Source organism: Candida margitis, assembly GCF_024628925.1.
Source record: "Candida margitis strain CBS 14175 chromosome Unknown scaffold15, whole genome shotgun sequence".
In the NCBI taxonomy this organism is placed as follows: Eukaryota; Fungi; Ascomycota; class Pichiomycetes; order Serinales; family Debaryomycetaceae; genus Lodderomyces; species Lodderomyces margitis.
In genome coordinates this window covers 1-13822 of record NW_026261724.1, presented here as the reverse complement: position 1 = coordinate 13822, position 13822 = coordinate 1, and the positions used below count along the sequence as shown (strand labels likewise).

General features: G+C 36.4%; 3 protein-coding genes across 3 annotated transcripts; 1 reads left to right on the top strand and 2 right to left on the bottom strand. All coding sequences in view use genetic code 12, as the record gives it.

Moving 5' to 3' along the window:
* Window positions 1-94: 94 nt before the first annotated feature.
* Window positions 95-3976, bottom strand: TSC11 (TORC2 complex subunit; the record flags this gene model as incomplete). Its single annotated transcript, XM_051815125.1, has 1 exon — window positions 95-3976. One exon carries the CDS (start codon window positions 3974-3976, stop codon window positions 95-97), a length of 3882 nt encoding a protein of 1293 aa, XP_051674269.1.
* A 2232-nt stretch (window positions 3977-6208) lies between these two features.
* On the top strand, window positions 6209-7111 carry CANMA_000002 (uncharacterized protein; the record flags this gene model as incomplete). The annotated part of the gene is made up of 1 exon (XM_051814017.1): window positions 6209-7111. The coding sequence occupies one exon, from the start codon at window positions 6209-6211 to the stop codon at window positions 7109-7111; it is 903 nt and encodes a 300-aa protein (XP_051674268.1).
* A 437-nt stretch (window positions 7112-7548) lies between these two features.
* MNN12 (alpha-1,3-mannosyltransferase) lies at window positions 7549-9885 on the bottom strand (the record flags this gene model as incomplete). The annotated part of the gene is made up of 1 exon (XM_051812922.1): window positions 7549-9885. The coding sequence occupies one exon, from the start codon at window positions 9883-9885 to the stop codon at window positions 7549-7551; it is 2337 nt and encodes a 778-aa protein (XP_051674267.1).
* Window positions 9886-13822: the final 3937 nt, after the last annotated feature.

The following is a 13822-nucleotide window of genomic DNA, read 5'->3' as shown; positions in this document are numbered from 1 at the left end:
CTCCAGGGTTGTATATATATCTAGAGAGTAACAGGGACCAAGTGCATGGAATATGTCTATTGTTTATATTTTAAACCCGATTGTGCATTCAAATCTAGGTGCTCGTTGCTATCGCCATCTTAAACGAGCCTCGTCGTTCTCGTTTCAATATCGACTCCAATACACGAGTGTTTTCCGTAAATAATTTAAAAATGAATATACGTTTATGAAAGGCGAAATTGCCCTTATCAATTAACCGAATGACATCAAGAAATAAATCACCATCATCAAACACTTGACTACTCGATTGCAATTTCAAATTCTTCAATTCACGTACAGCTTTTAGTTCGATTTTCGATAAGATTGAATTCAAATTGTGTAAATTGTGGAAAATTATGCGAGTAGTTGGGGGCGATTGGACTTCAATTGATGTTTCTTCAATCATACTGTTGAAAATATTGAAATATTGGGCGTCTCGGTAGGGGTTCACCACTGCCACATTGAATAAATTTGCATCATCTAGATTGGATGTAGCATCGTCAGTTGAACCTGGGGTAGTTATTGGTTTAGGATAGGCCAATTTCATGCTGTTGCCGTATTGGTCCAATACCGAACTCCAACCATACTCGTCAAGAATCTCAATACCCTCAATCGTAGTTGATATCATCCCAAGTACATAAAAACACAATCCTCTAATTTCCCAAATAGGACAATGATGAAACTGATCCAAGATCAATTCAACAATCGATGATTTCAAATTGATATTATACAACGGATCCAACAATTGAATACCATATTTGCCCGATCCAATTTGACCAATGATCCATAAATTCTGCTTTAACAAACTGAGCAAATCGCAATGAATTTCATCCTGGTTATCAATATCAAGAAACTCATCATCATTATTGATTTGATTGAATATACTTTCAACTGATGATAATATTTGCTCAAAGAAATCGCGTGCCATGCCTTGTTGGAAATACGCCAATCCTTCTTCAGTAGATAACAAACATTTGAAAAAATATAACGACGATAATTCGACTTCACCAGCATTCAAAGCTATATTCACTTTGCCGTGTCCTTGTAAAGCACCAATGTTGACATAGGGGTAAAATTGATATCGAATCAATTGTTCCAATTTCCGCAAATACTCGAAATCAACAATTTGAAACCAATTGTTGAATTCTTGCTCTAGATACCCATACATTTCCAAGTATTTAAACCCCACCAGATCATTTAAGAAATTAACAAGGAAACGTCGGCCTAATTCAAACTTGTGCAAAATATGAACAGGGGGTTGATACTTGATTATTGATTGTAAATTCTCGAAATTGTTACCCTGGTAAAAACTAAACAATAAATCAATTGATCGAATGACAACATCGGGATTAGTATCGTATAGATTATCAATAAGGACACCAATGCAAAACTCTTGACATTCCAAGGTAGTTAACAATTGCGGCACCATATGTTTCAACAAATAAATGCGAACTTTCAAATTGGATACAGTTAACGCCATCTTGAGTAAAATCTCGAATGGACTATTGTCCACGGTAAAGTCAACGTATTTAAACAATGTCAATATGAATAAATTCGTCGCTTCATTCTGTCCGGCCGACGCAGAAATAATGTTGGTAAACATGGTGAATAATTGCCAATTGGTTAAAATGGTTAACCCTTCATTACTGCTACTCAAGACACCAATAAAACGCAAGTACCCCTCCGATGCTGTACTTTCAAGTCGTTTCTTACTCAATATCGCATCCTTTGATGATATACCACTATAAGGGTCGATTTGAGCCACGATTTCGGCAATTTGTGGCAAAATCTTGCTCGATGATAAATACTTGAGTCCCACATCAGTACTAAGATACATTTCCAATAGCAAGCATCCAAATTCAATGTACTTTGATGCATTTTTGGTATTGTGTACCGACGAAAACCGATATTTGAAGGGGCGATAAAATGAAATCAATCGTTTGAAAAATTTGGGCGTCTTTTCCAAAACTTCTTCAAATCGTTTAGGGTCGGTTAATGGGCCCTGTACTAGAGCCGTAAGTATCGGCCAATTCCAATGCTCAAACTCTTTAACCGTCAACACTTTGCTATTGGTAATCATGGCTTTAAATTCATCGTCGTCGACATTGAAGTTAGTTTGTGCCATGACGCTCTTGACTTTAGATTTAATGTATTGGTTTGTCTCGATTGCCCCATGGGTCTGTTTAGTGGATGTCAACGATATATGCTCCAATATACCTGGTATTTGCAACTTAGATTTCACCAATTCATGGGGTAAATAGTTGTTGGCAATAAAATAAAGTTTCAGAAGAAGAAAAGTTGCCTTTTTTTGCAAACCTTTGTCACCACCATCTTGAGTGTCTTCAATAATGGGCAACAACTTCTCAAACAAGTCATTTCCCACCAATATATAAGTAAGTAACCCCTGATAATGATGGACAACATCGCGCGGAAACGGCTCCTTAATATCCTTGTACTCAAAGGTGAATTTTCGTTTACCGGCAAAATGCTGCTGATACTGTTGATTAAACTTTGCTATAAAATCGCCAATCGGCGAATGCTCCAACCACGGAAACACTCTGATTCTTAATGCATCAAGAAGTATATCAAGAATAAGATCCTGAACCCGGTGGTTTTTCTTGCTCAAATTGATTAAAAGATTGTTTATACTGGTGAAGTTGTTGATGGAAAATGCAACCAATCCGTTGAAATCACGCAACAATATCGATATTAGCACCGATATTTTCTGCAATTTGAAATTGGAAACATGCTTAAACTTGGAATCACCTGAATCTTCATCAGTGGAAAACACAGCAATCAAAGAATCCAAATCGAATCCATTACGTAGAAACTTGCGTGAATTTTGGAAACTCAATAATCGTAGGATAATCATCAAGCACGTTGACGCCACTTCAAACGAGCCTTCAATAATTGAATTAACCATCAACTTGAATCCTCCTGAATGGAAAACTAGTTCTGGTTTCAATAGCGCAATTTCGCAAATCGTCTCCAAACAAGCGTTTTTGAAGCCGTCGGGAATCAGCACCACGTGTAATCCATATGCCGATATGGTATGACTATGATCATGCAGTTCGCTTTCGATAATAGCAATCAATGCTTTTATGACACCAACAGATAACAAGTCGGCCCCTTTATCTATAGTCAAGTATTGCCTTATCAACTTTAATGCTTGTGTCATTTCAACTAATGAGGACTTGTATTGATCATTAGCTAGACTCGTAATGATAAAGATGAGCAACTTCAGTTGTCCTAATAGGATAAGACTGTTGTAATTTACAATTAAATGCCGCAATATTCGATAGCATGATGAGCGTACTTCTGGTACTGGATGATACAACATAAATTGTATTCTTGGCAACACTGTCTTTATTTGAACCTCCTCTTTCAAATTGGGGTAAGATTGAAATAGTGATACCAAATCATTTGATTTTTGAACTATGGAATATTCATCTTTATCCTTGAGGGAACTCAAATTTGAAAGTAAATCACTCAAGAGCCAAGTCGGGCTCTCGGCATTTGAGTCATTCGATGCAAATGAAGGAGAAGGTCGTAGTGTTGGATGATTGGGCAACGTAGCACTTCGTATCCTCAAGTGCTCTGGTCGTATTCTGGTATCGATTTCAAGATCCGGCTTTGCCTTCGGTTGTTTCTGATTTCTCTCGACAGATTGAATTGGTATGTTCATTGATGACAATGTTGTACCTCGTTCTCGCTCGCGTAGCCGTTCTCTTTCCATGTCGTTACGAGCAGATTTGCTTTCTGTAGATGATTGTCTTTGGGGTCCCGATAGTGAATGCTGTCGTTGTCTTTGTGGGCTCTGCTGCAAATGCGAGTTTATGTTTTGATTTAGGTTTTGGTTTTGGTTTGATTGTCTTGGTTGTAATGAAGGGAGGGATTTTATCGAAGTGGTCTTTTTCGGTGCATGACTATCTAGGGTTGGTGTGGATGAGTTGTTCATTATATGTGTTGAACCATTGAGTGTAGTTGTAATATATGTGTCACTTTGATACCTTCTGTTTATTTTTCACGTCTGTTTTTTCTCTCTCTTCAATTTCCCCAAATTTTGAAATTTGGCACGACAAAGGTTGACAGGATCTAAATTATTTGGCTGCAAAAGGGTTGCTGAGGTGGAATGGGACGTTCTGGAGATAGGACATGTAAACAGAAGATTGGTTTTTTAAAAGAGGGTGTTGATGAGCTGACACTGGTTTTGCATTTGAAGTTTGAGTCTCGGTTGAAAGTGGTGATTCAACGTTATGTAAGATTAAACGACCGTAGAGTGGAATAGGTAGAACTAATTGTAATATAAATATATATACCATGGCTTAATAACTTAGTTGTAACTAGAGTAGAGTCAATAAAAGTAGATTAAGTGGGGCCCAACTACTCTTCAGAATAATGAAGTGCTACATTGGATACTTTCTTTCCAAATTTGTGCAAAAATTTTTACAAAATTTTGCAACACATCTACTCGCCGATGAGGTGTAAGCAATTTCCCATTAACCAATTGAAGTTTAGCAGTTTAACAGTTGATAAAGAGGTATGATTTATTAATAGTATGTTTCTTTCCCTTCTACCGGCTTCTTTGCATATAACTAAGCCTATACTGTGGATATGCGATGAAGAGAAGGAAAAATAGGAATTGCGGAGTGCTGCTAAGGGACGTACCAGTCAGAAGAGCAACTTCTATAATATTACGCTGAAGCAGGAAAAAGAATTATCATCAATAATTGTTGTACTTATTTCCCTGTAGAATGTCTAGAAAGATCAAACATATTACCCATTTTCCGTAACTGGTTCATTTGTTTGCCACCCAAAATGGAAACAAAAAAACTCTTTGGGTTACTAATAGACGCGTACAAGATGCCTCACTAGAAATTATACGTCATTTCGTTAAGATTTATCCGTAAACGCGTGACATGCTTCCCCATTGATTTGTGTAACGTTGCATTCACAGGTACTGTGTGGGTATTAATGCAAGCATGATCGACAATTTCACTCAGTACCACAAACAAACGGTGCAATGACGTAGTTGTAGTTTATCAATTTATGTTTCTGTGCTGTTTGTTTGTAATGCTATGTATAAACTCTGCATCTCTGCTTGGGGTACATCGCCTCTTCTTTATACTAATAGCAGCTACTGTTGTCTCAGCAGAATGACAGGACTGCATATAGATGCAAGACAATAATTCTTGTTTACTTTTGTGCTGTACGATGTATACAAATGCTCTTCGGCAAATTTGAAACATCTCCAAAAATAAAACTCTGGATTGTGTATTACATTATGTGGATTATCAGTGGCGGTAGCTCAGGGGATGGTTGGGGGTGTTATGGATGTATCTTTAAATAGGTTGAGCTCTGCACCATGACCTTGAGATTGTTTTCAAGACTGTTTTGTTACACTTTCAGTTGATTGGAGATCTGCTAGAGATCTCTTGTCGATCGGGAAAGGATTACAGATTTCCTTCGGTCATATTACTGGCTGGGGGATCATTCCATTTTTATCTCGGCTTTTGTGTGTGTGAAGGTATGTAATGTATGTGTGTAAGTGTCTAATTTTTATTTTTTTGCATTTTATCCTTTTTTCCGTTATCAATAAACACAATTTGATTGGTCAAAGTTATAGACAATAATATAAAAAAACCAAGGCGTTGTGGATAAAAACCATTACTTTATGTACAGTTTAATTAATACGTATATATACTAGATGTCTCCTGCATTATCTGGGGGGGGAGGAAGTGAATTTGATCTTGGTACAGGACCTTAATCAAATGTGTTATTGGAGTAGGAAGAGAGGGGGTGTAAATATGTATATGCAGAAGAGAGACACAGAGGGGGTGTGCACGGGTGACCTAGTGTTTTAAAAATGAAAATAAAAATAAAAAAAATTTATTAATTAGGGATTTTGTGTAATATTTATCAGTACTTTTTTTCAACAACAATGAATATTAGTATATAATATAATAAACAAAGTGAAGAAAAATTGGATGTCGACGGAAAAGAACCAGACTGAACGAAGGACTATTCATCATCATCAACTATCTTAAAAGCTTTAAATACTTTTAAACTTTTCTAAATCTTCACCAAAAGACAAAGTACATCAACAGCAACTACAGCTCCGATAACAATAACTTAAACAAACGTTAACAGCCATTCTATTTTTTGCCAGATTTATAGGTAGAGACACAACATGATACCACAAACACAAGCTAAACCATCTTCACTCGATACTGGGGTCGCATTGACCGATAAAGGTGTTGCTGTAAAACAATTTAAAGGTAAAGACCCTAAAAGAGACCTACATGGTAAACATTCTCAACAACAACAAAACACTACTACCTTACCAACAAGCCCAGCATCGTTAGACAACGATAACCAGGGCCTCAAACCACCAATGTTTACTTTTGATGGGGATGAAGTAGTTACAGATGAGCAACAAGATCAGGAAGGCCAACCTTATGATCAATATGATACTGAAGCACCAGCAATTTTCGAACGATCGGTGCAAGATTGTTGTTCACCCCACCGCACCAACTCCATCATATCACTCACCAACACTTTAAACAACTATACCCCTACTTCCTCGTCTAATTCAGCCGGCGGAATTTCCAACTCCCTTAACAATAACAACAGTACCACCAGTATCACAAACTTACACAGCAACAGCAGCACAGCCGCCATTGGTGGTGGTTCCAGCAGAAGAAAACTGATTATCAAAAGACCCAGATCATCAACCACCAACTCATTCAATCGTCTTGAAGATTCATTCACTCCCCTCAACTCATTAATCACATCCTTTGACTCATCGTCAGCCCACTCGAATGTAAGTGCCAACACCAATTTAGCTTCCTCGGGATTCCCATTGTCTCCCAATAGTCCACCAAAATTGAGACACACCCAATCGCAAATGAACTGTTGTTCGTATGCTGAGTTAATCAGTGATGAGTCGTGGTCCAATAGCCCATTCCCATCCAATTCTGGCGCTGGTGCTGGTACTGCTGGGTTGAGTGGAAAACGAGGACAGCCTCCCATTAGATCGACTCAGTCGTCAGGTGTGGTGCCTACCTTAAGATCACCAAAGTGGAAAAAGTAGAACTACAATAACAAACAAGAGAAAGAGGGAATGACTAGTTAATTGATCTGATTTGTTTGATTGATTTTGTTTACTGTGTGTTGGCTCTTATTTTTAGTTCTGAGATATGTTATGTTGTGATTTGCTGGTTGCTTCCCTTCTTTGTTGTTACAACAAGAATTAGATTCTCTTTATATATATATCTTTATCATGTATGTTGTTTGTTTTAGATTCTTGTTTTATTATGTTTTTATGGCTTTTGTTGGGTGAGATGTAGAGAGTACTGCTATTGTTGTTGATGATCTCATTGATGTCTCTACTAGAAGTGAACAACTACAAGGCTTACAAATGTGATGTCTAAATAAAACTTCTTCATCTATTTGCCAACTTATTTATTGTCAAAAGTCTATAAAATTACCCAACACTGCTCTCTAATCCACAGTCTCCTCTAATTCTACTTACTCCAATCCTACCCATACATCTCCATAATACTCAAACATCTCCTGTTCACGTAAACTAAAATCAATCACTCTTCCTTCTCGTTTATTATTCTCCCCTGTTTTAGTCTTGCCTCCAGTCGAAGAATAAGCACACCACATGTACCCTTTACAGTATCGACTATCCATAAACCATCCTCTGCTAGGTTCATCTTCATTATTTACTCCCCAATGATTCAAATCCTTTGGAGGAATGATGGCTGACTTGATACGCAAGGGACTAGTGTAAAATGCACGAAATTGATCAGCAGTATGCAAGTCCTTTAACCGATCTTTTTGTTCCGCTTCTTTTGCGAAATCAAGTTCGGGCGATTTCGAACAATAGAAAAACCCTGAATTGATCCAAACTAACGCATTGTCAGAACTGGATACATGTCCAGGATGAGGCGAGCACAACTCAATTGATTCATGAGGTGTGTGGCCATCGGGTCTGGGACGGTCTTGTGGCGTAGTCTTGATTCCGATTGCCGCAGCATGGTTTTCATCAAATACATAGTTTTCTTCACCAGCAATGGCCATAGCTAACCAGAAAAGTTCCTTGTCTCCATGACTCCGTTTAGTCACTGGTTCATAAAAGTTCAATTGAAACATCATGAGCAAGGCATTGAAATGGATCTTACGGTTAAGCATAACCAATCCTGATTCTTGATAATGAAACAACCCTTTGAAAAAATCGGTATCTATTGTATATTTTGTCATGATAGGGATATCAAACATTACCGAGTCAACAATTGAGGGCCCAATCTTTTTGAAGAAAACGGAATCCGACATTGGCCTTGTTTCGAATGTCGTTCGATCTTTATAAAAATAAGTGCCTGATTCTTTGTAACCCAACAAATTGAAAAAATATTCTGGTGTTTGCATCATCACTGTGTCAGCATCAATCAACATAATCTCTTCAAATGAATTGAAAAAAGTAGCAAGAAACTTGTTGGCGAATTTCTTAAATTTATCCTTGTAATCACTATGAATGACATTGTAGGTATTGACAAACCAAATTTCTTGTTCGGGCAACCCCTTTTCGTTATGACGATAATCTTCAGGGAAATAATGAGCTATCTTGTCAAATGATTTGGGTAAAGTGACTATAACTTCACGGCCAGCAGTGACAATCTTCTTTTTTGTTTCATCCAGAATATCATCATAATATACAATTTGTATAGGCAATTTGTTGTTCAATGCACGAAGTAAATGAATTAGACGAACCGTATCATCAACATGATCATTACCAATGGATAAAACAATACCTTTACCATTACATTTATTTTTGAATCGATTCAAAAAGAAATCCATTTGTTCGGATTCCTTATATGATTTTGACGTCTTTTGTGAGTCTCCCTTGACAAATTTCGACATTTGTGGTGGTTTATAAAATAATTCACCCGTGAATCGTTCGTAGATTGGATATTCAAATGACAACCAAGGGTACACTCGATGTTCAAATGCGCTATGCTTGATAGATTTGAAGTTAATAAGGTTTTCTTGTTTGGTGTAAGAGAATGGTGGTACGCCCTTGCCGCTTTTTGAAGCTATATTGACTCCATGAATTAGTTTCTGTTGCTTATTGATAAACTCTTGGGTGCGTTTAATCTGAGTAGTGTTATCACTAGTAAGATAGCACTTGTTAAACACACGTAAAATTGAAATATGGTCGACAATGTTTTGTTCATAAGTCATGGTTCTATTCCAAAAATCTTCATATCCCTTTCTAATAAACGTTTCAAACTCGGCAGTATGTTCAACTTCGTCTTTATTCTTGTTGTTTTTCTCAGCAAAATTCTTCTTGTAATCTTCCAAATGATTATTTCTCCAGTCGTTAAATTTAAATTCATGCTTATTTTCAAGCTCAATTTTTTCATTAACTTTGAAAATCCAGTTCTTGTCATTAATAAACAAGTTTTGGAAAAATAAATCACATCTTTGTTGGAAATTGAGATTACCAAATATCGAATCTATTTCATGGTTTTCAAAAATCTTGTTGTATATACTAGCATGAGCATCAATGTTACGAATATCCTTTTCTTTCAGTTGTTGTTTTTGCAACAACTTGATAGTGATATCCTCTTTGAATGATTTGGACGATGGATTTTCTAGCAATTTCTGTTGCTGTTGTTGTACCTGTTGATTTGATGGATCATATGCATCATAAATGGATGATTTTGTCAAATATCGCAGATCACTATTACGGGAGTAATAGGTGTGAAATAGCCATATGTTGATGACAAGTAGCCATACTACTACTCCTGTATATATATATGTACGTTGCTTGGATCTGTGGCCTGTAAACTTTTCAATCATTGTGGAAAGCTATAGCTGTTGGTGGTGGTGGTGGTCTGGATCAAAGTATAATATGTTGGTTGTAAAAAAAGATTTGGTGCCTGAACGAAATCGAAGGAAAAAAAAATATTAAGGTGAAAAGGCAAAATTGAATATTGCGATGAATCAAAGGAGAATGTAAAACAAAAAAAGAATAGCGATTGTTTTCAACTAGGAAAAAATAGAACCGTGGTAGTGTTGTTTATTAAAGCGAGTGTGTTGTTGGCGGGTATAAGGTAACAGAATATACCAAATCGTTTGGATCAGGACAGTTGAAGGTCAACTTAAGGAGAAAGAAAAAATTATGCAACGTGGGTTTGGCAGTGATATATTAAAGATTTTATATCTAGAACTGTTTGCCTCTGTCTTTTTGTCTGTCTGTTTGTCGAACTGTCTGTGTAACTGTCTGTAAGGGCGAAAAGACAATAAATAAATAAATAAAACAAATATTTCTTTTTTGTTAGATATCAATTTGTGAATATTGGGCTTTGCTGCTTAAAATAAACGTAGGCAAATGATGTTACAGATCGTTGTTGGTGTTTAATACGACGTAGTAGTGATTATTAAGCGAAATGTTGTAGTCTGTAGTGGCGATGAAGACGAACAAGTCGAAAACTTGGAAATATTTGAAATAGAATTTCAAACAGTTAATATATACTGACTACAGGCGTATTTATATATCCATTAATGCACGTACATCTGAAGAGTAAAAAGAAAATTTTGTTGAGAGAGACAAAAACAAACAAAAGAAAAGCTGTTTAATGTTACACAATGACCACTTGCATTGTTTATTTATTTTTTTCTATTATTATTTCTTGTATGCAGTATATATTGTATTATTTGTTTACTTTACATTTTGTTGCTATTTTGTTATCTCCTTGTATCAATTCACAGTAAGTCTTTCTCTCTCTTATCAGAACAAAAATGATTGCTGGCTTATTCTCCAGGGTTAACCCATCAGCTATTCAGCAAGTTCCTCTTAATATTTGCAAAATCTTTACAACTACAAACCTATCTCCCTAATAAAGGAAGACCAAAACAATCCACACTTGTTTATGTTTACGTTGTTATTTATTTTTGTAGTTTTGTGTAACATTGTGCCTGCAGTGCGGCTGCATCAAATTAGATAAAAGTACACGCACTCTGCCTGACCTAAACTTTACCTCCTATAATGTTGGCTAAATGTTTAGAATCATTTCACTCTATTCCCAATCCCAATTCCAGTTCAAAATTAAGTCTTGGCTGTAACATAAAACAACTGTTACATTTTAGAAACGTATTCATACAGCTTCATGTCAACTTTTGTCTCCTCTTTCTTAGTGGAGAGGGAGAGAGATCTTTATCTCGCAAAATTTGCTAACGTTTGTTAAACTGGAGGGGGAAAAACAAAACAAAGAATGTTAGTGAGGTCACATTCAGTCAGGCATGCTATGAAAACAAAGAAGAGGAATCATAATGAGAGGGTGGGAGGAGTTCATTCCCTGCGATTGTGAGTTACCCCTTGATTGCTCCTTGATTACTCCTAGGCGATCCCTTGGCTGTTCCTTGGTGACCACTTGATTACGTTTTGGTTGCAAGGCCATTTTACTCCAGGGGTTGGTGAATATGGCTCAACTTACGAAGGTGGCAGGCTAACCAGCTCATCTTTCTTTGCATTTAAAGCCTCCCTTCGGGATTGTACTTTATCGTGTCTATTGAAATTAATATCTCTTTTCAATCCCAAACATTGGATTCCATTTTAAGGTTATGATTCTAGCAATAGCAAACCTTATTCTCTTCAACTTTACTGGGGTCTAGTTTTCACGGCATTTACACAGGGCTCTTTTTTTATCTCCCTATTAAATATAATCCTTAAAATAGTCTGATGTTACACAAAACGATGTACATTTCTATTCAATTATGGACAATCTCATCCTCCCGCATTGTAATGGATTTTGGTTAGTTTTGTAACTCAATTATCAGTTTTAGTGTACGTTGAATAAATGTGCACGACCAATTCCTTTTACTTTGAAGCGGTTTTGTCAGAGATTGCCTTTTATCATTATACGGGTCTTTAAAAACTGGTGAATACGAAATGAAACAGCATAATTTGACTACTCTCAATCAACAACACAGACAAACAGCAAGATTTTTTGTATTGGTTGCTGTTTCTGATAACAAAACGCCTTAGTTAAATTTCGGAAAAATTAATTTACAACAAAAAGAATTCCGGATTTTTGTTCTCTGCAAGCCACATATTTAATTTTTTTATTGTCTTCTGTTTCTTTCTCAGATACTGGTCTTTGATTTATTTTGTAATTCTTACCGTTCCTATTGTACAACGTTACTTAGGTACACACTTATCTACTTATACACAGTCGTGGACACTTACACACGCACGAGGTACCGATTCTATTCTTAGTCTTAACCTACTTCTATTGTGTTTGGTAGCGTTTCATTTTTGTCATACATTGACCAAACTGTGGCTTTCAAATGTTATACAAATCAGAGATAACCATTTGAAAAACAAATGTGATGGACCATATTTAGAATAGGATTGTTAATTACAACAAAAAAGATCAAGGTGCTAGTCGGCCGTTTTATATGGAGCATTTCATCACTTAGATGTGATTTCGTATCTAAACATTTGATTTCTTGCCACCCAAAAGAAAGTATCGGCGATTTTTTCTCTCTCTATCTCGTTAAAACGCATCATCTAACAACCCTTATTTTGGTTGTGGACAATTTAGGCTGCGGTATTCCTTTTCTTTTTCGTTCTGGTGATTCACCCTCTCAGCTTAACTGTAGACACACAAACACTTTGATCGTATATGCACATACGCTTCATCACAAACACCAAAAGATTTGCCCATATTTCACAACTTTTTACGATCATCACTTTTAGCTATCTATTTCTTGGCAATTTTTTTACTTTTTGTATTTTTTGTATTTACAAAACTAAAAAATCAGACAAAGCTTTTTTAAGCATTTTAGTTTTGTATTATATATTTTAGATCCTTCCATCTAGATCTCTTTCTTTGTTGATTTGGGGGTGACTTTTTGCTTGCTGCAACACTAAAATAACTTTAAAACACTTTTCGACACACTAAACGCGACATCTTTTGATACAAAAATACGCGACACATCAAATACTTGACAACTTTTTAGGAACTGGCTTTTTATAATTCTAGGCTTACTGACAAAAACAGCAAAAGACTCAAAATTCTTTGGTTGGCTAGTATTTGGTGTGAAGAAATTATTGATAAAAGAGAAAGGTTTTTTTAAAAGACCATGTCCTACACTTGACTCTCAAAAAAATGGAGTCGAAAAGTTTGTTGAAATCATTGTACTCCAAGACTTGAATATTTTAAGGAAGTGGATTGAGGGGGGTTTAGTAAGGAGAAAAAATGAGACAGGTAATTAAAACTACCATCATGCCACTGAACACCTTAGTACTTGTTTGTGAAATATTTTACCAGAGGTGATTATTTGCAACACATGAACACACAAGCCTTGCCCCACAAACACGTGTAAAAGTATATGTCATACACGAAAACATGAACCAACAAGCCACCTTCACAAACACGTAATTAAACAACACACGCGGTAACAGTTAGTATCAAGCAAACCATGAGCACATAAACAGACAAGCCTCTCCAAAAACACGTGACTTAACAACACACATGGTAACACGTTAATATAGAGGAACACATTAACACACAGACAGACAGATATAAGAAGCTGCTAGATTAGGTCAAGTTTTTCGGGTGTGTGAAATTTATTGTCGGTGTGTGAATGTGTGAATGTCTGCGTGGGACTTGGATACACCTGCCAACCTGCCACACATTTTCTCCCACAAGAATTCAAATTACACTGATGAGACTGATGTCTACCAGCATACACGAGGAGAGATCTTAGGAAACGGCAGTCAGGTGGGGGA